Source organism: Lissotriton helveticus, chromosome 1_2 (genome assembly GCF_964261635.1).
Source record: "Lissotriton helveticus chromosome 1_2, aLisHel1.1, whole genome shotgun sequence".
Taxonomy (NCBI): Eukaryota; Metazoa; Chordata; class Amphibia; order Caudata; family Salamandridae; genus Lissotriton; species Lissotriton helveticus.
The window spans coordinates 154,723,691-154,750,788 of record NC_136058.1 but is presented as its reverse complement, the minus strand read 5'-3'; the positions used below and the strand labels follow the sequence as shown (position 1 = coordinate 154,750,788).

Genomic DNA, 27,098 nt, shown 5'->3' with positions numbered 1-27,098 from the left:
CCAGCACATTACAGGGGCCCTCTGGCTATCTCTCTGCAACAAGCCATCCTTTCCTTCGTGAAAAAAAAGCCTGTCACCCCCATACAACCTACTAGTGAAAACAGGACTGAAAGCAAAGGCGAGAAAAAAAAGACAAAGTGGTGGAATCATGGAGGACGCTTGTAGGCTATAAATATTTGAGAGTAGTAACACTGGGACACGCTAAATTTCACTTTTGATCGTTGCCCTTTACACTTTTAAATAGTCTTTATTATTCCCCCGATTGCATTCAATTGGATACCTCTTTAGGATCTTCACTCAGCAAGTCCTCATAACTTTGGAAAAACAGGGGGGTTACTAAGGACTTTAAAAATGTTATGGTTATTACTTTTCTGTACAGCTATAGTTGTAGTGTACCTTGGTGCAGACTTCACACAGTTTTATACATTTTCTGATGGAAAAAAGGGAACTCAATCATATGTGAGGAATAAAGTCACGAAGAGTATCTCCATAGAGCTAACGCCATAAATACGCAACAGATCTTAAACAGAGACATTCAGAAAGCAGAGCACAGAGGCACCTTATGAACTACAATCACCTCAATGGGTTCAAAATCACTGCAATAAAGTCGCCAAGACAATTGGGCAAAGGAAATGGAAACAGGTCGGTCAGGTTTGGTCACCCAGCATTACAATGACCAATGTAACATTTCAAAAAGTATATGCAAAACATATCATTAAAAAAGATCCAATCTGTAGATGCCTCAAACATCAGAACAAAAAATACAATATTAGATTTGGGGGTCAACAGACTGTACATACTAGATATAAAGGAACAGTTGCGGCTAGGATTGAACTTTACCTGTACAGAGGACAAATATGATCACAGACAAGGAACAGTCGGTCAAACATACAACAGAAAAGGTATGCATGGTGGTGAAGTATGTCAACATAAGCACAAAGAAACAAGTGGTGCAACTAAACTACTTGCACTGCACATAAATCAGCATCACATTATAACATTTGATGGACCCCTCACCTGGAGTCACTTGAGACAAATAAAGCCATGCAATTTCACTTAGAGTGCCAGTGGCACCACATCCTAAAATTTTGGGACAAGGAGACCAGACCTCTGGTAGTACAGGCATAATCAACAGTACAACTATTACTGGTCCTCTGGAGCCACATTTCTGCACCACTGCTCTGGTATGATTGATAGGGCAACTGAAGTTTTTACTATTGTACTCCTAGCCTAATAGAATAGTTAGAAAACACATTGCTCCAGTCTTGCTGCAGATGGATTTCTTACTGCTTATAAATCATCTTAGATGCGCAATAAAGTGTTTAAGAAAGATCTGTTTGTACCATGCACTGAAGATGTGCAAATAATAATTTCTTAATTTTAAGCCAAAATAGTTTGCAAAGTTTTGTATACAAGTAGCAGCCAAACATGTACAAACAGGTTAGCTGAGTTTAAACTTTTGGCCTCCATAGAGGGGATGTGGAGGTGCAGGACCTCGGGAGCCCTGTGCATCACTGTAGAAAAAGAAGTGTTCTCCTCTGTTGATGGTCCATGGGATGAGACTAGTCCAGTATAGGGAGATGGGTTTAGCCCATTGACCTTTTGCAAGTCCATATACCAGTCACCACTATCAAGGGAAGGAGCAAAACCTCCCCCACTCCCTGCATCATCATAGCTATAATTTGGCTATGATCACTGTCCGATTCAAACAGTTGGTGTTAAATATGTGCACAGCTGCATAGTATTTTGACAGTGTCCAATGGCTGTACAATGGGGTGGGGGGGTATGTTAAGTTCATGGCAAGGCCTCCGCTGAAGTTCAGCACACTGTGGCTCAGAGTAAGACAGCACAATAGGCCCCTGGCACAAGCAGCATCGCAGCCGGCATCGGAGAAAGAAGGACTGGTTGCAGGAGGAGGCTCAAAGCCCAATGCCAGTCCAGAACCCAAGGAGGGTTCATAAGGTGCAGAGGCCAAACCCACCAGCGGTAACCTGATTGAAGGCCCTTACAAGTCTGCACACCAAATATACACAGCATACCCTCTCGAAAGACGGAACCGGAAATTTAGGGTGCATTGGGGCCAGAGATCAAATCTGTTCCTCTGATCAGGACTAAAACCAAGAGACAGGGACAGCCTTCTTTGGGCATTGAGGGGAAAGAGCAGAATCCTGTTTGGATTTAAGGTTTTTCTTAGGCTTATCTGAAAATTTTGACCTCGAGGAAGATCAGATTAGGGAGTGGATCCGTGCTCTCAAGTGGAACCTTTCGATGTTTTGCCACCTAGATTTTCACCTAGATCACGGGTGTTTTTTTGGTTCATCAGGGCACAACTGTCACAGGCATTTAGAATTATGTGACAAACCAAGCATTGAGAGGCACATCCTGTGGGGATATGTCACAGACATTTGTAAGTGGGAGCCCAGACAACATTTAAATCCGGTGTTCTTCAGTGGTGACATGCCTTGCGCAATGGAAAATAAATTGTGGAAAAATAGATATCTTCACAAGTAAAGAAAATAGGACCAGAACTGATATAAGCATGCGGCAGTGGCACTTGTATAAGGCTCCGCTCGTCACTTTCAGAGTGGAATGACATTGATACTGAGTTGCATTGTACGGCCTACCAGCGCGCAGGAGCACTGCTTTCTAAATTTACAGAACCAATCTGGGGATATTCTAAAGGAGAGGAATCTGTGGTTACTATCCATCAGAAAAAACAAACATTTTGAACGCATACACATTGTCAAATACAAAAAAACAAACAAATAATTGCAGAATTGCAGGTGTCTACATTGTCGATTCACACTTTTGTTTTGCAGTTTTATATAGCGCAAACTAGACACAAGAACACATTTATTTTTGGTAGGCACAGGCAGATTAAGTGATCTCCCCAGAATCACAGGATGCGGAGCCAAATGTTGCAGCTCACAGACAGTTTTTGGAAGACAATAGACAACCCCTCTTATTGTGAGCAATACGTTTTTACATATGCAAGAAAAATAAGCCTGCACATGGGCAATAGGTGGAGTCATCCATGTAGGTAAGAAATACTTCTTGTAATATCGTTGGTTGCTTGTACAATAATTATATAAACTAAGGACCCCTGTATAGTAATCAGGTTGACAAAGATAGGGACATCTACACAGCACCCTATTCTCACAGATCTCATCAGGAAGAGATGTGACTTTTAGGAACCAGATTTGAATCCATACCTAGACTCAACATCCTGTAATTCTGGGCAAATCACTTTATCTGCCTGCGATAAAAAAATTGTGTTAAGTGCTCCAATGCAAGGCCCAGGTTTACACTATAATTACCAAAAAAAGAAAACCCACAAAAAACACTAAAATAAAAACTGGATAAACAATGGGTGTAAAGGCCATTAAATTTGAAACAAAAACTATCCTTCCGTCTATAACAGTAGACCTCAGGAGGTTTAATGTTCTCACACTACCATCTTTCTCTGAACAGACATGAGCAGTTTATATTTTTGTGGAGAGAGGAGCAAGCAAACGTTTGCTTCACTTGTAACAATCGGGCTAGGATTGTCAAATTCTCAGTTCCCCACAACAAAAGATTTGAGAAAGGTAAGTGCTGTTCGAGGGAACATATAGTTGCTATTCTTATTTCCTATTCAGTGGGTGAGAAGATGGGTGCAATGGAGCTTCATAAATACAATAAGCTAATTGCCACCAAGTCTTTGGGTACGCACACATGGGAATAAAGATAGAGTATGGTATAAAAAAAACTAGCACAACCTTTCCATTTATAGGCCTTAGAAATGTGAAAGCTACTTCACCGCTAAGGGCATTTGCGTACCAAAAACACACACCAACTAACCTGTAACATGGAGTCAATATATTATGATGCTATCAGGTTCTGTACACAAGGATCATGCAAATATGCATTAAACTTTAATCCCACAAGGCACTATTTATGCAGAGACCACTTTAAACAAGCTTTACAATTATTGACAAACCCTATCAACTTTTAAAGTAGCATTATTAAATAATTACTCTAAATCATAGGACATTTTATTTGGCCCTAATGAACTGAAAGCCCAAACACAATTAAGTTAAAAAAAAAAACGAATACCAAATGAAGGTCAATTCTCAATTATTCTGACACGGTTCACAAAGCAACAGAAATTAAATACCCAAGGCCCATTTAAAAAAAAAAATTGTAGCTTTTTTCTGATCCAGAAGCATCTTACCTGGCTGGCTTAGACTGAAGACTTCTTGCCGTCGAGAGGGAGAATACTGCGAAAGCAGCCTTAAATCTTGCAATGCCAGGTACTAGATGGGGAAAAAAACGGATTTAAGCAATTGCTTCCAAACGGTTTTTCTACATTCCAGGAGTTCTTGTATGCTGCAACAGACCCACACATTTCTAATAAAAACAGAAAAGAATTACCAATTCCCTGCTAAACCCATTCTCTCCCTCGCTCCACCAGGAGTACTGAAATCCTATTTCCTTGGCCCCACGCCGATCTGGACTCATTCTCCAAAATAAACACAGACCATCCCATACAAAACCTGCAGCACTGGCACCATGTCCAAATACTGAAATGTGGTTTTGATAACGTTACATAAAACACAGAAATTGGTGCATGTTAGCATGGCCCAGTTTTACGTGTTGAGTGCATGAGAGGACCTAAGGAGATGGGCCTGTTCTATGATAAAGTTAGCTTGTCAGTATTATGCAGACATTAAATGGACTCGATTTCTGTACATTTTTCTGTCTTTTACAATAAATGATTACATGAATGGATTGTTTCATTCTCTGCAGCATTTAGCATAACACAGAGTTAGGGGTCTGCTTTCCTAGAACATACAACCTTCTTTAGTCCTGCATCAGAGAAACCGGTGAGACAAAACAAGCTACAGATTCTATATAAATGCTAAACCCAGAACAAGGTACTGCTTAACTACCCTGTACAATATGAAGAGAAACCTAGAAGAGAGAGGGGCCCCCCTCAATCCACAGACCACCAAACATGACACATGAATAAGCTAAAGGATACTGCTGATTGGGGTACGGAGGATGGAGTAGTATCTCGATTGATGCAAACAGATGGGTCTCAGATTTCAGGTCTAATGATAAAGGTATGCAAGGGGGTTCAGTACATGACTCGGCATACAGAAACTAAAATAGTATAGCTATGAATCAGCTATTAGAAACATAGGCAGAAATGTGTGATGGATTAGAATTTTAATTAGGATCCACCCTTCTAACCACTTTATGAGCTACATTGTTGATAAGTTATTATAGTAGATCTTATCCACATGATTTGAAGGAAGACTAGTACATATAATAAAAAATAGTTGACTGCAAAATAGCAATACAGGAGTGAAAATCTCTTGCAAGTTTTGTCTGACTCTTAATACTCTTATCCATGATGTAGCGTAAGTTACCACTTTAGTGCAACTTCACAAGGGGTGCCTTCCCATCCACAGGTGAACTTGGTTCAATGCACCAGTGATGGATGTGAAAGACAAGTTATTGTAGCCCCTCAAACACTATTCAATGTGGAATGGATATAGAGGTTTTGGGTTACTAACAATCCCATAAATGGATCAGGGGCACTGTATAAACAGCAACAAACCTTATTTTGTTATTCACAGTATCAGACACACTGTACTAGAAAGAATAAACACTTACATTTAAAAGTATTTATTACTACAGGAACAATCTGTTTCTCAATACATTTTAAACTACACAAAATATTATAAAAACAGCAACGAAACAGGTTATAAATAACGAGAATAACATGAAAATTCCAAGCATTGTTAAATTGTCCTCTAGAACATATCACCCTAATACCAACCTCTAAGCGCTATACTATGAAAGCATTAAACGCAGAGCAACTTACAGTATACAGTTTTAGGGAGAAGAGACATACTGCATACCTTGTTCACAGCAAAGGCCGTCCTTATCAGCTTAGGCTTGAAGACCCAGTTCCCCGCGAAGAGCAAACACCCACTGCGGTAGCAATCAGCCGGTTTGCCTCCGGTACTCTGCTTTATCAACTACAGTTGAGATGCATTACCTGCGAAGTGTGAATTGTGCTGGCAGTAGGTGAGACAGTCTTTGGCAGAATTCTGGAAGATAATCTGGGCGAAGGACCTCTCCTGACAAGTGGTCAAGTGACCGTCCTTATATCCTAAATCTTGTCAGAGATTGGAATTTCTGACATAAGTTTAGGAATGTCCGACACAGATTATGTGCATTAAGGTATGCGCTTCAGAATGTCTCCTTCTTGACATAGGAGGTAAAAGGACACCAAATCAGCCTACATTATTTTGGTTATATGTCTATGTGTTCTTATTCAACCTTGACTTCGTGAGAAGAAATATGTCCCAGACAAATGTATCCTTAGATGTTGTATTTATGTCATTAATCGAAGTACCGGACAATGCCACATTTCCTAGAAAGATATGGTCTGGCGACATCCGAGTTAAAAGGCAGACTTGACAATGATTCTGCAGAATATGACAGCTTACATTATCTAAGTTAAGGAAGATTATGGTCTCCACAAACCAAGATGGGGTAGAGGACTGCATAAGATTGAGTTGGACTTTATCAGTGAAAGCAAGTGAGACGGGTAAGTGACAACTGCCAGTTTTCATTTTCCCTGAAAAGGTCATAACTGCTTAGTGCTAAGGAAATCAACTAGGTTTTGGAGAAAACAAACAAGCCACTGAAAATAGGAGCAGGCACCTCAGTAGCTTACTCCAAATATTTGTTTCACAGAAACTAAACCAGCGATGTCCGGCGGTACTTTAGACCATCTCAGACAAAGGAAAAGTGTCCATTAGTGCAGATGAGGTTTGTTGGGCGCATAATAGTTATAAAAGACAGACGTGAATTGCTAGCACCAGTTTTCAAGTCTTTGTAAGAAATGGCTTTGGAGAAAGAAGTTGAAATATAAACAGTGGATAGATGCAGCTAAAATGGTACACCTTGCCCTTACTGCACATCTGTCAGCAGGAGCGTTCTTACTAATGTGGGTGCTAAATTACACTGTCAGAGTAACACTTTGAATAGCACAAAAGAAATCTACTAGTGGACTTTAACAGAAGCTAAGGATGCAGGAGGGCCAACCATTAGAAATGCTTTAATGGATCCTCTAATGCATCCTGAATTAATTAAATGCAATTAAAGTACACAGAGAACACATGCCTTTGTTCCAAGGGAGTTGCCACCTGCAACAGACAGAATGTCTGAGACCTTTGCCTGGACCGACAGCACGACATGGATTAGCTACATGTACACCTGATCCAGCTAAACATTAATAAGACTAAAAAAATAACAGCTCGAACATGACATAGTACAAAAGTGAGGAACTACGATGATGGGCACTAAGTGGACATCAGTAATTCGTTTGGAGCGTATTAATGCGATAACGGGGAGTTGTCCCAGCAAACTGAACGAGATTTCATTTTGGATCACTAAAAAAACCTTAGAGGTGTTGTATTTTCATTCAATGCCACAAGAGAAACAGAACCATGAACAGGAATGGTGCCTTCAACAATGCTGGTCATGAGCAAACATATTTGCTACTCTGTATTCTACCACACATGGTATTCTATTGGAGTACTTTGTGATGTATTTTAGCAAGTTCAGGCACAGTGCTTTTCCTGTGGCAGAACGTAGTATGAACCCAAAAGGGAATATAGGCACTGTGGCTGAGCTTGTTTTTAGTGAGAGACAAAGCAACTCAACATTCTGGTCAAATACCAATGAGATGCACCTACTATGCATGATCCGAGTCGATCAGGCTTATTGCCAAGTTATGTCTCAGTGGGAAGTGGCACTCCAGAAAATAAACAAAATCTAGAAATTAATCTGAAACAGAAAATGCAGAGATCCCAGAGAGATAATTCAAAAACTCGGGTGGGCAGAGGTTCGGAGGGCATTCCATACAAATAAGTTTCAGTTCTACCATAAAGATGTAGCACAGCACAGAGGATATAACACGTAAAAAAAAAAACCTTTAAAAACAGAGCAAAAGAGAGATATCAATCCTTGGATGAGCATTATTCTCACCCTTCACAATGTTGTGGACATAGAAGACGTGATCCACACAAGGGTGCTTGTTCCTCTTACGAACCCAAATAGGTCCAAGCCTATCGGTAAGGGAGAGCGGACAGAAAAGGATCAGGACATAAATAGCACTACAGACAGAAAAAGAAGCTAGCTGAAACAAAGTGACATGATGCCTTGCAAAAAGAGGATCTTGCTGAAGAACAGGATGAGGGCAACAGCAATTTGAGTGTGGCAGAAATCACAACATTAAACACAAAATACAAGACCCTCATGAACAAGGAAATTAAAGGCAATATCCAATCTGAAACACCAGATGGACATTTAAGTGAACCAGTTATAATTTTCAATTCTCAAGTTTGTATTGAGGGATATACTAACCAAAATATCAGATTTTCTGGACTCACCGGACACTTATGAAATGATACGAGCTGAAAAAGACTGACTTCCACAAGTTGTGAGCAACACGCCAATTAGAGAAGCAGTAAAAAAAATGCAGGGAACTGAAATACTGATACAGCTCCCAAAAATGTATATAAAAGCACCACTGATAGATTTTTCACCCAACACATGGTATGGTATTGTATTGGTATTTGTATATAGGGCTTGCAACCCCGACAAGGTCCTGCAGTGCTATTTGTAAGGGTGTCATGCTACTCCATGGAATGCTTTTACCATTAGAAACTTCATTATGCACAAGGAACTACAGTGCAATGTTGGTTATCACAGTTATCATGCCATCTTGGCGCTGGCGGCAAGATCTGTAGCGGTTAAAAACAGAACAGAGGAAAGAGTAAGAAACCACAACTCGTAAGGATGAGAAGAAAGCCAGGATTTTAACTGTTTCCTAAAAGTGGGCAAATTTTCCTGAAATCTGAGGTGATGTGGCATTTGGTTCCACAGCTAGTCTGTGGCATGTACGTAGTTTCTGCCACCCCAAGAAGCTTTATGAATCCTGGGCACTATCATTATCTTAGATGAAGCTGAACATAGGCATCTATAGGAAGAATACCATCTGATTTTGTTTTGCAAGTTCTCAGAGCCGGTTACGTGAAGGGCATTATGTGCCGCACAGAAATTTAAATGCAATTCTGCTCTCAACTTGCAGCCAATTAAGCTCTTTGAGCCCATTTACTGCAGATTTGTGTTTTTTCTGTATTTTCAAGAGCCGAACAGCAGCAAATTGCAGCTTCTGGAGCTTTTTTTAATAGGCTTGTTGGGCAGCCAAGTAGATGGCATTGGAATAATCCAAATAGGATAGCACCAGAGAGATTACCACAGTAACTTGCAACTTGTTCGGAATGGAAGGTAACATTTGTTTTCAACAAGAAGAGACAGAATCAGATCAGATGATTTATGTGATATTTGAATGTGAGATTTCTGTCAAAGATCACACAAAGGTTTTTAACCTTGGGGACCGGCAACGGCAGAGGGTCTAGCCTAGAAGGCCACCAGGATGGATTCCAGAAAGAAGGGTGTAAGCCACAAAGGAGTACCTCCGCCTTGTCAGAAATTAACTTTAAGCAATGGTTGCGCATCCAGATGACTATTGCGGTGATGGAGTTATTTAATCTCCTAGCAATCTCCTCGACATTGGAATGGATAGATGACAAATTGTGTGTAATCAGCGTATGATATTGTACTGACACACATTACACACACATCCCACACAAAATCACAGTCTACATGATTGTTACAGCTCTGTTGAGTGAAGATCAGCAGCAATTTCAACAAGCCGCTACTGATGTGCATCCTTGCAATAGGTATTGTGGTGCCACACTACACTGACAATTTGAAGTCCCTTTAAATCCCAATGAGTGCTGAACAATGTTCCCTCTAATTTCTTTCCCCTGTGTATGGCAGTGAATGGTCTCTGTGCACTGCAATCAAGGCCAGCTGCGTCAAAGAAATGTGACAGCTCACTAACCAAGCGAGTGTGCTACCAGAATCAGTGGTATTGGTTAGAAGTGTGATCACTCACCCTTTAACCCAAGATCACACCTCAAGGCTTACCCCTCGTCTGACTCTTAGCCCTTCAGCTGATCTGCATTAATAAGTAGGTAGGGGATGGAAGGACCAGGAGTGGACACTACGGAGAGTTAACAAATCATTTATAAAGTACTGTAATGCAATTACATTTATATAGCGCTTATTAGTCCTAACAAGGTGATGAAGTGCTTTATGCAGATCTGCATCTTGGTCAGGAGCCAAGGTAAGTGGTTAATCCAGTGGTTATTTTTGTAAAGGGTTTATAGTGTAATACTCTCCAGGAGACCATTCCATGTCTCTCTAGTTTATTTGAGGTGGATTGAAATTAGTATCAATTAGGTATGAGCATAAATGACGGTGGATATAGGAGTTCATGCAGATGGTCGGTGCAATCAGTAGATGAGCTAAAGCACATTCAGTAGTGCTAGGTTGCATGGTCCTATTTACCAAGAAGGACCGGTTTAAAGCTTTGGGAAGAGGTGAGGACAATTTGAACAAATAAAATAACATTCCTATGCCTCCCCAGGGAAGGCGTAAGGGAGGTGCAACAAGGAGAAATACCTTTATTTCTCCTCGGATTTCCTTTTTCTATGTGTGCTGCATTCTGCAGTACACATAGAAAGAGAACAAGCACTGGCGTTGCCAATAGGTCTCGCAGTAGGAAAGTTGGAGCTATTGGTTTTGTAAATGACAAAGCCCTTTATGTTTTTAAAATGAAAAAAAAATAAAAGGCATTGTTATTTGCAATTGTAATGGTTCCAACTTTCCTACTGCGAGACCTATTGGTGGCGTGGGTGAGTGGCGTGAGTGAGTGGCGTGGCGTGGGTGAGTGGAGTGGCGTGGCGTGGGTGAGTGGAGTGGCGTGGCGTGGGTGAGTGGAGTGGCGTGGCGTGGGTGAGTGGCGTGGCGTGGGTGAGTGGAGTGGAGTGGAGTGGCGTGGCGTGGGTGAGTGGCGTGGCGTGGGTGAGTGGCGTGGGTGAGTGGCGTGGGTGAGTGGCGTGGCGTGGGTGAGTGGCGTGGCGTGGGTGAGTGGCGTGGCGTGGGTGAGTGGCGTGGCGTGGGTGAGTGGCGTGGCGTGGGTGAGTGGCGTGGCGTGGGTGAGTGGCGTGGCGTGGGTGAGTGGCGTGGCGTGGGTGAGTGGCGTGGGTGAGTGGCGTGGCGTGGGTGAGTGGCGTGGGTGGGTGAGTGGCGTGGGTGAGTGGCGTGGGTGAGTGGCGTGGGTGAGTGGCGTGGGTGAGTGGCGTGGGTGAGTGGTGTGGGTGAGTGGCGTGGCGTGGGTGAGTGGCGTGGCGTGGGTGAGTGGCGTGGCGTGGGTGAGTGGCGTGGCGTGGGTGAGTGGCGTGGCGTGGCGTGGGTGAGTGGCGTGGCGTGGCGTGGGTGAGTGGCGTGGCGTGGCGTGGGTGAGTGGCGTGGCGTGAGTGAGTGGCGTGGGTGGGTGAGTGGCGTGGGTGAGTGGCGTGGGTGAGTGGCGTGGGTGAGTGGCGTGGGTGAGTGGCGTGGGTGAGTGGCGTGGGTGAGTGGCGTGGGTGAGTGGCGTGGGTGAGTGGCGTGGGTGAGTGGCGTGGGTGAGTGGCGTGGGTGAGTGGCGTGGGTGAGTGGCGTGGGTGAGTGGCGTGGGTGAGTTGTAGTGTAGCTCCTATTTTCCCAATAGGCTCTGCGCATTGGAATAGTACCTACAGCAGTAAAGGCCTAGGCCAGACGTTAACTAGGTCTACTACTGTCGATACTAGACTTAATTTTTGGGTTTGCCAGCTAAGCTCAGAGTTCGCTAGAAACTTTCTCGAATGTTCAAGGAAGGATGAACTCCCCTGATTAGACAAGAAGGGATTTAGTTTCTGACAACCATAGAACATGACAACTTTGCTCTCCCCTAATCAAGAGTCAATCTCGAGAGTCGTGTGAGCACAAGGCAATTATTTTACTCAGTCAGTACGTGCATTCTTAGTCTCATCAGAATGTAGAGAAAAGGAAGAGACGGGCGTGTTCAATAAAAGATGTTATTTATTGATCAGTCTCTTTTCTCGTACAAGAGAAATGGATCGATATTATTGCAATACTTATAGTTAAGTAAAGTGCATACATTAGAAGCAATAGTATAAAATAATACTGTAAAAACATTGATATGGTTTCTGAGCCATATGATGTTTAAAATGATTAAAATATATTTACATACACATATACATTTGACTAAACGTACTCAACTGGTGTTTCTAAATACGCCTACCCCGTGTACCTGACCTAAGTCTAATGCGTGGGCGGGAATAGAAAGTTACAGTTTAGTTTAAGTTTGTTTTTGCCAAGTGAATAACTAAAGAATTCTCTAGGAGGGGTTATTCAGTTCTGTACCTGGAATTTAGGATGAATGAGGAATGGTATCTCTTTCTCTGCTCTCGATATTCCAGGCTGCCTGCGAGGGCTGCCCAGAAACGCCGGTGCTGGGTCTCTCGGCTTGAGATAGCAGCGCGTCTCTCAGCGCGTCAGGAAGGCGGGGCTGCTGCCTGCGGGGTCTGCTTCTGCTCTCGGCTTCGGCAAGTATGGCTGCTCCGTCTTGTCACCACGCGTGTGTTTGCATAGGGCAAGGTCGGCAATATTTATACCTTAAAGGTGCCGGGATTGACGTAAGGATGGACATAGGTACGTCAATAAAGATGTCATACGACTTGCTCGTTAGCACATTCTTTACTAAAGTTCTCTGTGAAATCAAAACAATGGCCGCACGGATTATCCAGGTTGTCATAGGTTTGATTTGTTATGAGAACGTCGTATGCCTTATCAGGGGCTGGAGGAATGTCGCTTGTCTAATTAGATCTCAAGCGTTATGACCTAATCAGATAACACGTTCCTGTGCCGTAGTGTGACTGCGTCAGATAACGGTATCTGCATCATGGGGGTTTTCTTGCCTCATGGGCTGACTGTTAGTTAACTAGCTAGTAAGTTTAACCAGAATAGGGTCAGGAATAGGGGGATCGAATCAGAACCTATAGAAATACACGACACCCACTCCACGCTAACTATGGTCATATCTACTAATCTATGCATAGTATAACATAGTACAACATACTATAGAGTATAGTGTATACCTTACCACCCCAAAATACATAAATGCATTTCGAAATTTTCAAATATACTGAAAAATTGCAGTCATATATATTGTATGCACTTAAGCTATGAATTAAATGCAAAAGTAAACACGCATTGTTATGTATTATTGCTTGTTGGTATATGAGAAATACACATGAAATGGCTCTTAATATGGCTATACAGAAAAAAAGTCGAAACCATTTCATCACATAAAATCTATTGCGAACATACCAGCGGGCAGCTAAAGTCTATAAAGTCTATAAAGTATCTAAAATAGAAATCTTAGTTCTCTAGGAATAGTCTCTTACTTTAAGCAGAAAATCAGTGTCCCGGGAAAAAATATATAGAAAAATATTTTAGGGGCTTGCTGAAAAAAGTTGCTGTCCGTGAACTGGATTGTAATTGTTCATGTGACTTTATTTTTAAAGTTGAAGGCCGAATTCAGGGAACGCCGTGTGCGAGTTTACTCAAAAGTCTCTATTTCTGTTCCGGAGAGAACATCATATCATTCAGGCTTTCGAAAAAACTGTCAACAGCTTCATGGGAAAGTTCCTCTAAGTCGGAAATAGGGGTAACCATGCATTCATGCGCATGATTGTCTCCATTGACATTCTGATTTGCATTGCTGACAGAAGGTCGTACCTGTTCGATGCTGCTTTCATCTTGAACTTCACTACTCTTCAATCGCAGTGGTGAAGATTCCAGGAATGCCGTCATCAGAATTGGCAGCCTTTGAGGGCAGCACAGTGCGTGAACCTTGGTAGGAACCAACAGTGTATCTGCATCCACCGGCGCATCCGATTGTAGCGTCAGACAGGTGTCTAACACGCATTCTTCTCCGCATAGCAGACACCTTAGTACAGGTAAAACACACCTTTGCCACATTGGTCGAAATGATAGAAACCAAGTCATGTTTAGGTCTCTAAGCCGGGAGAGTCCCAGGATTTTTGATATCCGGTCCCGGTATCCAATGGCTAGGATCGTATCTTCCATTGTCGTGAGAGTTTGATCTGTGACATGGGTTGCCATAACGAAAAATAAGGACTAGGAATAGGATTCCTGCAATTAGTCCCAGGATCAAGGGAAGTCCGCCAAAAATCGAATGGACGAAATCTGGAAAAATACCCAGTATGGCTTTGAATGGTGTTAATGCCATCGAAAATACTGTCTTAAATACCTTTGAGACCCCAGTGGTATCAGAAATATTTAAGATTTCGCTCAGAATTTCCGCGAAATGTACGGGGGAATTAGTTGATAATAATGTATGTATCTCTGCAGTCGTCCTTGCGACTTGTAGATCATACGTTTCTTTAGATGACGTGAGCCTTGTAGGCGTCTGAAGAAGCACTGTTTTCATTCTGCTTAAAGTGTCTATTCGAATAGAAGTAATTTTCAGACCGGGCCATGCCCTTGCCTCCCTGTCTGGAAAGGAGCTGGGAAACAAAGAACGTCCACAGCACTTGACCTTCGCCGTCGTAGTGACGAGATAAGGAGTCCCGGGCATAAGACTACAGCATCTGCGGTCTACAATAAGAATGTAACTCCCATTATAGAGTCTTTGAAAGAATGGTTCTATTTCAGTTGCAGGTGCGCCTTGCTGGTGACATGAAAGGTTGTATGAATTCCCTTCACAGGCTCCGTGCAAACTAATACCGTTACACAGAAGCGTGCCGCTTAGTGACATAGCACAATTGTTGCCACTAAGAAACACTTTCTGTCCTTTGTTACTGACACATGCATGTGAATAGGGCAGGTTCCATGTTGTTTTAAGGTACCCCTTTCCCAATTTCTCGTACATGCCAGCCTGTATATATTTTTGGCAGTATTGAAACCTGAAGGTTGAGATTGGAATATTTATGATTCCGTGGATTATCCATTCACTGACAGGTCGTTCTGACATTGTCAACGGTAATCTTTCTAGTTTTTCAATGCTCAAGATTGTATAATCAGCACCCTTCTGCGCCATACCGATCTGTCTATCAGTAAGGTTAAAGATTTGAAATAGTGACGTTGTGTTGATTAAACGCCAAGGCACATAGCCTGAACGCAGATTTTGTAACGTCCAGCCAAGCTGTACAATAGAACGCAATTGTGACTGACCATGTTGTAATAACAGTAAGTCTTGCGATAATATGTCGATTGCTGAAGACACAATGCTGTCCAATGAAAAAATTCTGGAGGACAGAGTCATTAACCCATTGTCCACTACAGAAAGTGATTTTTCCAAATTAATACGGTCAATTTCCCGTATTCTCTCTGCTGTCTCAATTTGAGTAACCTTCCAGGCCTCATTGTATGCTGCATATACAGAGGCTGCTATGAAACGCTTTTGACGCTGTTTGCGTGGTCCCATTATGAAATCACGCAAGTCAGCACCATCAGTAAGTAAAGTTAGGTGTTGCTTAATTTCAGGCAGTGTGAAAGTTTGTAGCCATTGAAGGCATAATTTGCCCACACTGTAGGTTGTTATTATCCCTGGGTGATGTCTTTGAGGATATCTAGGGTCTGGCCTGGTCATTTTGAAACCCTGTGTTTTATTCAGGAATCTATCTTGACAGTTATTTGTATCTGTGGGCCAGATCAACCATTGTTTCCAATCAGGATGTGTTCTGTTTTGGTTAAGTATATGGTTTATGTCTATTTCTTCATCTGTTTCAGAGTTATTGCTAAACATTATTGGCTTTGGAATAGACAGGTTATTTAAATCTTTGATTTTGGCTAAGCCAAGACAGGTGGTTTGTTGAACGGTGTCATTTAAAAATATCATTTGTTCTGGGATCATGCAGGCTCTAAACAAAGCTTCTATACCCTGTACTTGCCATTCTTTTGTACCCCAAACACTTTTCAAATCAACATGTTTGTCCCAATAATCAAATCCAAAAGTATTCATTTTTTCAAAGAAAGAATCTGAATATATCAATTTTGTGTTGGTTATCATGGTTTTCATCCCTGTCTTGTTTGACAATTTGTAATAAAATGTTTCAGCATTAGTTATGTTAAAACCTGAAAAATATGAATATTTGCCATACACGGTTCTAGAGCTCCCTTTTGGAGGTGTAGCACAATGTTCCCATTGATTAAAATTTAAAACATTTCTAGGTTGTGCAGATTTATGCAAGAAATGGTTACCATAATGGTTATAGCAGTACATGCTGTCATAATTTGTAGAACCCTGCAAATAATCATGTTTTGTAAATTTAGCAGACATTACTAAGTCAGACATCATATTGTTTATACTTTCAAAGTCCCAATCATCAGCAAATGAGTTTGGTTTTGCAAAGTCACTCAAGGAGATCTTGATTTGGTGTGGATATTTCAGGATCTCGACCGGACCATAAATTTCATAGTCAGTGTTGTCCCAGGCTACCCCACCAGATATTGGAATTGCTGTGAAGTTGGCTGAAGAAAGTTCTGAAGAAAGTTCTCTTTTCTCGACGTGTGAAGATGTGTGTGGTTTGAGGACCAAGTTGATGTTCTGACTTGCTGTGTCCATTTTAGCATATTTTCCCTCAATGAAGCGTCCCAAGGTAAATACCATGATGAGCCAAAGTATGAGGATAAATGCACCAAAACCCACCCAAAATTCAATCCATGGAGAAACTAGATATGTTTCTTTCAGTTGTTTCAAAAGTTCCTTAGCTTTGTCTTTAAAGGATTTTGATGATGGCTGTGTCTTTTGTTCGCTGAAGCCTTCAGAGGAATCATCGAAGTTGATGAAGTAACCGGATGCAGTTCTGTCAATTGTTCCAATTGGTTCAGGATTTTTGTTTCTCGCATTTTCACTTGGTACTTCTGTATAGATTGGTGTGTCTCTGCTAAATGTCTTTATTTGGGTTTTCAGAGGTCTAAGTTCTATTGCATTGTTGCATAGTCCTTGTCGTTCTTCTGTAGGCGTTTCGAATGTGATGAGCCTCTTTGATAGGACCTCTGTACTGGTAGCAAACCTTGGTGTTCTGCTACTTATTGGGAGTCCACTTGGCCTACTGTTTGTTATCGGCCACATGTTGTGGTTTTACCAGGTCGATGGATACAACTCGGTTCTCCTTTTTTCCAGCAAGTGGCGGTAGTACAACTGATCTTGTCCCGTTGACAGACAAGACAGGAACTGCTTTTCTGTAAGAAGGCCCAAATTCCTTCTTTACCGCGATCTTCTCCCTGACTAGATCCCCGACTTTTGGAATCCAGACAGGTCTTGCTGGGACAGGTGGTGATTCTTCAGTGGTCGTTGGCTGTTCTTTCAACTGTATGTTGCTCAGGTCTTTTCTTGTTTTGTTTAAGTCCTGCAAAATAGCCAAACGGTCTTTGACATCAAAGCTTTTTTCTGTTACCACTGAAGTCTGACTATCAAGGTCAGAGATCAACATCCTAGTTCCGAATAATAATTCGTACGGACTGAATCCCTTCAGAGAATTCCTTGGCAAGTTATTTAGACTACGTTGGACACTTATTAGATGTTTGACCCACCCAGCTCCCGAACCTAATAGCTTTGCCGTTATAGATTGCTTTATGTCACGGTTTTTTCTTTCAACAATTCCGTTCCCCTCAGGGTGAAATGGACAAGAGTACCGCAATTGCACGCCCATGCTGACCATGGCCTCCTTATAAGCCCGAGAGCTAAAAGCAGGACCATTGTCCGAATGCAGAATGCCAATTGCGTATGTGCCGATAAAGACTCGCAAATCTTTTATAACAGTTCTGGCGTCAGCCGTTCGCTGGGGCCACATCCATATGAATCTCGTGCATGAATCCACTGCGACCAAGATATATTTATAGTTACCATCCCTTTGTAAGGGACCGCAGTGGTCTAGATAAACACAGGCTAATGGTTTATCCGAGATTAGAAGGGGCGTCTGTGCTGGACGTCTCACAGTTGATACTTTCATTTTTTGACATATTTCACATGCTAGAACATAGTTCCTTGTTTGTCTTCTCATTTGTGGCCACCAGTATCTCTGTTTTAATAATGATACAGTGGCTGAGACGCCAGCATGGGTAGAAGCAAGCCCTTCGTGTGCCGCTATTATCAGTCCTAACCTATGTTCCATGTTTGGAATTGCCCTATCCCCCACTCCAGGGATTCGAGCAAAAGGAACATTGTTTGTATCAGTTATGTATGAGTATTTTACTGGAAAGCCTTTAGGGAGTGGTTCTGAAGCGCTGACAGCTTGTAATATTTCGCTGTCTATTTTTGTTTTTGACCGGGTGACGGCAGCTACGGAAGCCGTTTGCACAGCTGCCTTCGCGGCCTCATCAGCCAATGAATTCCCTGCAACGTGAACGCCATCACGTTGATGACTCAGTGTATGTATTACGTGAGTCTTTGGTAGTTCTTTTTGTAAAAGAGCTACTTGTTCCCAGAGCATTTTATGCTTGATTGTGCCACCTTTCGCATCCTTGAAACCATTCTGAAGCCAGATCTGCAAGTATTCATTATAAGATTGAACGCAATAATACGAATCGCACACTATGAGCGTGGGGAATTCTCGATCGGTATTTTCAAGCGCCATCTTGAATGCTAGTAATTCAGCTCGCTGAGCTGTACAATCTCCTAGGGATTGTGTTTTAGTGAGGGTTGGTTTAAATTTCCCTTCGTGCCAACGACCTTTAACAATCGCGCACGCAGCACTGTAAGCTTGTTTACCCCCTACTGCGGGTTGTGCTGATCCGTCTGTATATATTATACAGCCGTAGTCATCTAGAGGCAGAATTTCGGTTGGCGGAGGACATTCAAATTCATATTGGAGAAATTCTTGTGTTTTTAAATGAGGATCAAATTCGTACATCACGTCTGTTGCAGCAAGAGAGTTAGCCCATTGTATCCATCTTGGATGGAGTGCTTTAGCATTTGGAATGCTTGCCTTTGTTACCGCCTCTAAGGCTGGTATTGGTGTCACGATTATTATTCGTTTACCTTGTGCCAGGGCTCGTTCTTTTGCTATAGCTGTCTGTGTTGCTGTAAGAATTTTTTCCGTTGGGCTAAATTTCATTTCAGCCTTAGTGTACAAGTGTGATTTGAATGCAATTGGTACCTTTTCTCCCTCATTAGAGGTCAGGTATGTGAATCCGCATCTCCCTGGGATGACTCGGATCACAAGGTTGCGTGTATTATCACGGGTTTCTAATTTTGTTTTAATTAGCATGTCTGTTTGTAAGGATCTCAAAATTTCTGTGTGTGCTTGAGTCCAACTGGATCTTTTAAAGTCTGGTTTAATTAGATCGTAAAGGGGTTTGACCCTTTCTGCGTAATTTGCAATATATGTTCTTCCGAAATTTAGGAAGCCTAGAATTGACTGTAGGTTTTTTAGTGTTTTAGGAGCTTGGATTACGGCACATTTCTCTAGGAAATTGTCTGCCAGGCTTTTGCCTTCACTTGATAACTCATATCCTAAGAATAGGACCGTCAGATGGGCAATTCTGGACTTTTTGAAGTTGAATTTGTAACCCTCTGCAGCGAAACCAAGTATTATGGTGTTCACTCTTTTCAAGTGAGTCTCCAAGTCATCATCTGTTAAGTAAATGTCATCGACATAAGATAATGCTTCATCATCATATAGTTGTAGTAATTCTGTTACTCTCGCTGAGAATACCCCCGGGCTATTCTTGTACCCCTGGGCTAACCGACAGAATTGTTTTTGAGTGCCATTTACTGAAAATGCAGTTAAATATCTGCTCTCTGGTGCTATGTTTTGACAAAAGAATCCATTGGAGATGTCCAAGGTTGTTTTGTATTTTTTGCGCACTATGTTATTCATTAGTGCAGCACTGTGTGAGTTTTGCACTGCAAAAGTTTTGCAACATGTGTTAAGGTGTCGGTAATCCAAAACTAGACGATATGAATTGTCTGGTTTGGAGACCGGAAACAAAGGATTGTTCATTTGTGAGGTGCAAGTTTCAATCACCCCTTGGTATTCTAGCTGATCTAGTATTTCATTTACTTGTTTTTTAGCTTCTTGCTTAATTGGGTACTGCCTTTGTGCAGTAGGTTGTGATTTTAACTGGACTTTGTGAGGAGGAGAATCCTCATCCCATCCTACATGATTTTTATATAAAGCAGGTGCTAAGGCCACTGCCCACTTTCTAGCAAGTGTATATTTTTTATGAATCGGTATTTGATTCGAGAAGGCAGGCATAATTACTTCTTCGCCATGAGGGCACTCCCTGACAAACTCTGGTGGCCAGTCTTTTTCAGCTAGAAGGATGTCATAGCCCTTGGATAGGTTATCCCAAAATAGTCCCCTTATTTTCCTAGTCTTATCTCCCTCTATACGTAATGTTATCTCGTATATTTTGTGGGGCTTGCTAACTCTGGTATCTGCAGTTTCCACTTGAAGGTATTCATTCGTGTCCACTGTCTCCAGATGATTCATAAGGACTTTGCGAGCTATGCTCACCTCTGCTGCGCTGTCTAGCATTGTCTGAGCCCATTCTCCGTTTTTCAGTTGTGTCCTCAGTATTCTCGGCATTGTTAACTACCTTGATACTGGCTACCTTCTTTTTTGGAAATTGTGATTTCTTTTTCAGTTGAGCAGGTTCCTTGTCTTTGGACTTGGCGTGCTCTTCTGATCGTCCTCTTCTTTCCGATTTCTGCGAGGAATTCTGAAAAGATTGAGAGGGACGTGTATCAATGTCTTGATATCTATCAGGTTTTTTAATATTATCCCTATTTCTAAGGTTATATCTATTCCCAGAGGGTTCACTCTGAGGTGACCTTTGTCTCGGGTTTGGAGATTTCTCTCTTCGCCTAGGAGACCTTCCTCTGGACTGGAATTTCTTTTCTTTAGGATTGGATTGTTTATTTCCATCCCAGTTCTTTTTTGGTGAATTATTATTAAAAAATATTTTTTCTGGACTTGTATTCAGTTGCGGTTTTACTGGTATTCCACCTAGACTATCTCTGCCTAGTTCTTCATAGGATTTTTCTATGATTCTGGCAATTTCAGCTGGTTGGTCTGCTATATCTGTCTCTTTTAACCTCTGGCGGATCGCCACGTTTGCTGCTTCACCCTTTATGTTGGCTAGTAATATAGCCGAGACCTGCTTGAAGTCTTTCAGTAATTTCATTCCAAGAGTTAAAGCAGGTTCTGGACCGTATTCATCTTGAATTTGTTTTAGCACATCTGGTATTACCGAAATGGATGGAACACCGTGCGTTTTTGTATAGATGGAAGCAAAGACTGTACCCCAAGTGTCACAGTCCTCAATGTGTGGTGCGATTCCCATTGGGAGACATATAGTCAGAATCCTGTGTTTTTCCAGCGGGGTGGTGTCAGGAAACACCGCCTCTATTTGGGTAATTTTCTGTGCCAACCAGAATGGTATTTGTTCCCGTTTAGCTGGAACTTTACCTAGGCAGGATTGGATGTTCTGTGGTGTAATTTTATTTGTGTTCCCCTGGTGAGGGGTCAGCTGTGGAAGCTTAATCGCTGGCTGAATTGTTGAAGTCCGCATTACATACTGAACTAATTGTCTGTGAATTTTTAGTAGTTGTTTTAGCTGTATTAACAGCTCTGCTGCAGGCATTCTTTCGATGTCTGGATGTGGTGTGTATCCGGCTAGGACCGGCCACGTTGCTCCTGGTCTTCCTAAAGGACCGAGCCTTGTAATGTGATTGTTATGTATTAGGGCGCCATCAAATAAGAGCAAATGCTCTTGGAATTTGAGTGGTACTTCCACCTCCTCGAAAGGAGTGTACTCATTAGGAGGTTCCTCTACTTTGTAATAGTGGAAGTACTTTGTTACAGCATTTGCTGCTGGAAAATGTATCCATGTATAGTATACCTCTGTCTGCCGATATTCGTGTGCCTCGATTACGAATATGACTGTACCACCTCTAGGTGTCAGTCCATTTTCTATAAGTTTTAGAGTTATAGCTCTCCTTTTGGCGACCTGGATGAGTATTATATCCGGGTCTGCATCGAGTGCTGTAGTATCAGCTGCTGCTATTTCAGTAGCTAATCTAATTGCCTCTCTTTCATCATCACTCTCTGCCATTTTACAGAAAGGATGGTATTATGTTTGTTTGCAGATCAGGTTTCTTTATGGAAACAGAGATTAGGTGCACAATATTCTGGAACTGTTTTATCCTTCAACGTTGACTAGACCAAGAACCATACATAGGAGTTCCCTCCTGCGAGGTTTTGGAGGATATAATTAACCTTTCACCCACTCCAGACGTCTTTGGAGTATTTGGGAGAAGGGGTCTGAGTGAGAAAGCACGACTGAATTACTCTAAATGTCTTACGTTAGTTTTATCGCCCTTTCCAAACGCGTTGGGCGCCATGTAGTGTAGCTCCTATTTTCCCAATAGGCTCTGCGCATTGGAATAGTACCTACAGCAGTAAAGGCCTAGGCCAGACGTTAACTAGGTCTACTACTGTCGATACTAGACTTAATTTTTGGGTTTGCCAGCTAAGCTCAGAGTTCGCTAGAAACTTTCTCGAATGTTCAAGGAAGGATGAACTCCCCTGATTAGACAAGAAGGGATTTCGTTTCTGACAACCATAGAACATGACAACTTTGCTCTCCCCTAATCAAGAGTCAATCTCGAGAGTCGTGTGAGCACAAGGCAATTATTTTACTCAGTCAGTACGTGCATTCTTAGTCTCATCAGAATGTAGAGAAAAGGAAGAGACGGGCGTGTTCAATAAAAGATGTTATTTATTGATCAGTCTCTTTTCTCGTACAAGAGAAATGGATCGATATTATTGCAATACTTATAGTTAAGTAAAGTGCATACATTAGAAGCAATAGTATAAAATAATACTGTAAAAACATTGATATGGTTTCTGAGCCATATGATGTTTAAAATGATTAAAATATATTTACATACACATATACATTTGACTAAACGTACTCAACTGGTGTTTCTAAATACGCCTACCCCGTGTACCTGACCTAAGTCTAATGCGTGGGCGGGAATAGAAAGTTACAGTTTAGTTTAAGTTTGTTTTTGCCAAGTGAATAACTAAAGAATTCTCTAGGAGGGGTTATTCAGTTCTGTACCTGGAATTTAGGATGAATGAGGAATGGTATCTCTTTCTCTGCTCTCGATATTCCAGGCTGCCTGCGAGGGCTGCCCAGAAACGCCGGTGCTGGGTTTCTCGGCTTGAGATAGCAGCGCGTCTCTCAGCGCGTCAGGAAGGCGGGGCTGCTGCCTGCGGGGTCTGCTTCTGCTCTCGGCTTCGGCAAGTATGGCTGCTCCGTCTTGTCACCACGCGTGTGTTTGCATAGGGCAAGGTCGGCAATATTTATACCTTAAAGGTGCCGGGATTGACGTAAGGATGGACATAGGTACGTCAATAAAGATGTCATACGACTTGCTCGTTAGCACATTCTTTACTAAAGTTCTCTGTGAAATCAAAACAATGGCCGCACGGATTATCCAGGTTGTCATAGGTTTGATTTGTTATGAGAACGTCGTATGCCTTATCAGGGGCTGGAGGAATGTCGCTTGTCTAATTAGATCTCAAGCGTTATGACCTAATCAGATAACACGTTCCTGTGCCGTAGTGTGACTGCGTCAGATAACGGTATCTGCATCATGGGGGTTTTCTTGCCTCATGGGCTGACTGTTAGTTAACTAGCTAGTAAGTTTAACCAGAATAGGGTCAGGAATAGGGGGATCGAATCAGAACCTATAGAAATACACGACAGAGTGGCGTGGGTGCGTGGCGTGGGTGAGTGGAGTGGCGTGGCGTGGGTGAGTGGAGTGGCGTGGCGTGGGTGAGTGGAGTGGAGTGGCGTGGCGTGGGTGAGTGGAGTGGCGTGGCGTGGGTGGAGTGGAGTGGCGTGGCGTGGGTGGAGTGGAGTGGCGTGGCGTGGGTGGAGTGGCGTGGGTGAGTGGCGTGGCGTGGGTGAGTGGAGTGGCGTGGCGTGGGTGAGTGGAGTGGCGTGGCGTGGGTGAGTGGAGTGGCGTGGCGTGGGTGAGTGGAGTGGCGTGGCGTGGGTGAGTGGAGTGGCGTGGCGTGGGTGAGTGGAGTGGCGTGGCGTGGGTGAGTGGAGTGGCGTGGCGTGGGTGAGTGGCGTGGCGTGGGTGAGTGGAGTGGCGTGGCGTGGGTGAGTGGAGTGGCGTGGCGTGGGTGAGTGGAGTGGCGTGGCGTGGGTGAGTGAGTGGCGTGGGGGCGTGGCGTGGGTGAGTGGCATGGGTGAGTGGCGTGGCGTGGGTGAGTGGCGTGGCGTGGGTGAGTGGCGTGGCGTGGGTGAGTGGCGTGGCGTGGGTGAGTGGCGTGGCGTGGGTGAGTGGCGTGGCGTGGGTGAGTGGCGTGGCGTGGGTGAGTGGCGTGGCGTGGGTGAGTGGCGTGGGTGGGTGAGTGGCGTGGGTGAGTGGCGTGGGTGAGTGGCGTGGGTGAGTGGCGTGGGTGAGTGGCGTGGGTGAGTGGCGTGGGTGAGTGGCGTGGGTGAGTGGCGTGGGTGAGTGGCGTGGGTGAGTGGCGTGGGTGAGTGGCGTGGGTGAGTGGCGTGGGTGAGTGGCGTGGGTGAGTGGCGTGGGTGAGTGGCGTGGGTGAGTGGCGTGGGTGAGTGGCGTGGCTGAGTGGCGTGGCTGAGTGGCGTGGCTGAGTGGCGTGGCTGAGTGGCGTGGCTGAGTGGCGTGGCTGAGTGGCGTGGCTGAGTGGCGTGGCTGAGTGGCGTGGCTGAGTGGCGTGGCTGAGTGGCGTGGCTGAGTGGCGTGGCTGAGTGGCGTGGCTGAGTGGCGTGGCTGAGTGGCGTGGCTGAGTGGCGTGGCGTGGCTGAGTGGCGTGGCTGAGTGGCGTGGCTGAGTGGCGTGGCTGAGTGGCGTGGCTGAGTGGCGTGGCTGAGTGGCGTGGCTGAGTGGCGTGGCTGAGTGGCGTGGCTGAGTGGCGTGGCGTGGCTGAGTGGCGTGGCGTGGCTGAGTGGCGTGGCGTGGCTGAGTGGCGTGGCGTGGCTGAGTGGCGTGGCGTGGCTGAGTGGCGTGGCGTGGCTGAGTGGCGTGGCGTGGCTGAGTGGCGTGGCTGAGTGGCGTGGGTGAGTGGCGTGGGTGAGTGGCGTGGCTGAGTGGCGTGGGTGAGTGGCGTGGCTGAGTGGCGTGGCTGAGTGGCGTGGCTGAGTGGCGTGGGTGAGTGGCGTGGCTGAGTGGCGTGGCTGAGTGGCGTGGCGTGGCTGAGTGGCGTGGCGTGGCTGAGTGGCGTGGCGTGGCTGAGTGGCGTGGCGTGGCTGAGTGGCGTGGCGTGGCTGAGTGGCGTGGCGTGGCTGAGTGGCGTGGCTGAGTGGCGTGGGTGAGTGGCGTGGGTGAGTGGCGTGGGTGAGTGGCGTGGGTGAGTGGCGTGGGTGAGTGGCGTGGCTGAGTGGCGTGGCTGAGTGGCGTGGCTGAGTGGCGTGGCTGAGTGGCGTGGCTGAGTGGCGTGGCTGAGTGGCGTGGCTGAGTGGCGTGGCTGAGTGGCGTGGCTGAGTGGCGTGGCTGAGTGGCGTGGCTGAGTGGCGTGGCTGAGTGGTGTGGCTGAGTGGCGTGGCTGAGTGGCGTGGCTGAGTGGCGTGGCTGAGTGGCGTGGCTGAGTGGCGTGGCTGAGTGGCGTGGCTGAGTGGCGTGGCGTGGCTGAGTGGCGTGGCGTGGCTGAGTGGCGTGGCGTGGCTGAGTGGCGTGGCGTGGCTGAGTGGCGTGGCGTGGCTGAGTGGCGTGGCGTGGCTGAGTGGCGTGGCGTGGCTGAGTGGCGTGGCGTGGCTGAGTGGCATGGCGTGGCTGAGTGGCGTGGCGTGGCTGAGTGGCGTGGCGTGGCTGAGTGGCGTGGCGTGGCTGAGTGGCGTGGCTGAGTGGCGTGGCGTGGCTGAGTGGCGTGGCTGAGTGGCGTGGCGTGGCTGAGTGGCGTGGCGTGGCTGAGTGGCGTGGCGTGGCTGAGTGGCGTGGCTGAGTGGCGTGGCGTGGCTGAGTGGCGCGGGTGAGTGGCGTGGGTGAGTGGCGTGGGTGAGTGGCGTGGGTGAGTGGCGTGGGTGAGTGGCGTGGGTGAGTGGCGTGGGTGAGTGGCGTGGGTGAGTGGCGTGGGTGAGTGGCGTGGGTGAGTGGCGTGGGTGAGTGGCGTGGGTGAGTGGCGTGGGTGAGTGGCATGGGTGAGTGGCATGGGTGAGTGGCGTGGGTGAGTGGCGTGGGTGAGTGGCGTGGGTGAGTGGCGTGGGTGAGTGGCGTGGCGTGGCTGAGTGGCGTGGCTGAGTGGCGTGGCTGAGTGGCGTGGGTGAGTGGCGTGGGTGAGTGGCGTGGGTGAGTGGCGTGGGTGAGTGGCGTGGCTGAGTGGCGTGGCTGAGTGGCGTGGCGTGGCGTGGCTGAGTGGCGTGGCTGAGTGGCGTGGCTGAGTGGCGTGGCTGAGTGGCGTGGCTGAGTGGCGTGGCTGAGTGGCGTGGCTGAGTGGCGTGGCTGAGTGGCGTGGCTGAGTGGCGTGGCTGAGTGGCGTGGCTGAGTGGCGTGGCTGAGTGGCGTGGCTGAGTGGCGTGGCTGAGTGGCGTGGCTGAGTGGCGTGGCTGAGTGGCGTGGCGTGGCTGAGTGGCGTGGCTGAGTGGCGTGGCGTGGCTGAGTGGCGTGGCTGAGTGGCGTGGCGTGGCTGAGTGGCGTGGCGTGGCTGAGTGGCGTGGCGTGGCTGAGTGGCGTGGCGTGGCTGAGTGGCGTGGCTGAGTGGCGTGGCTGAGTGGCGTGGCTGAGTGGCGTGGCGTGGCTGAGTGGCGTGGCGTGGCTGAGTGGCGTGGCGTGGCTGAGTGGCGTGGCGTGGCTGAGTGGCGTGGCTGAGTGGCGTGGCTGAGTGGCGTGGCGTGGCTGAGTGGCGTGGCTGAGTGGCGTGGGTGAGTGGCGTGGGTGAGTGGCGTGGGTGAGTGGCGTGGGTGAGTGGCGTGGGTGAGTGGCGTGGGTGAGTGGCGTGGGTGAGTGGCGTGGGTGAGTGGCGTGGGTGAGTGGCGTGGGTGAGTGGCGTGGCGTGGCTGAGTGGCGTGGCGTGGCTGAGTGGCGTGGCGTGGCTGAGTGGCGTGGCGTGGCTGAGTGGCGTGGC

General features: G+C 45.5%; 1 protein-coding gene across 1 annotated transcript in view; it reads right to left on the bottom strand.

The window, feature by feature from the left end:
* The window catches only part of NDC1 (NDC1 transmembrane nucleoporin), a 290,787-nt gene that overhangs the window by 100,749 nt on the left and 162,940 nt on the right, over positions 1–27,098 (bottom strand). The window contains exon 10 of the mRNA XM_078670466.1: positions 4,214–4,295. Coding sequence (XP_078526592.1) covers positions 4,214–4,295 — 82 coding nt within the window. The remainder of the gene's footprint in view (positions 1–4,213; positions 4,296–27,098) is intronic.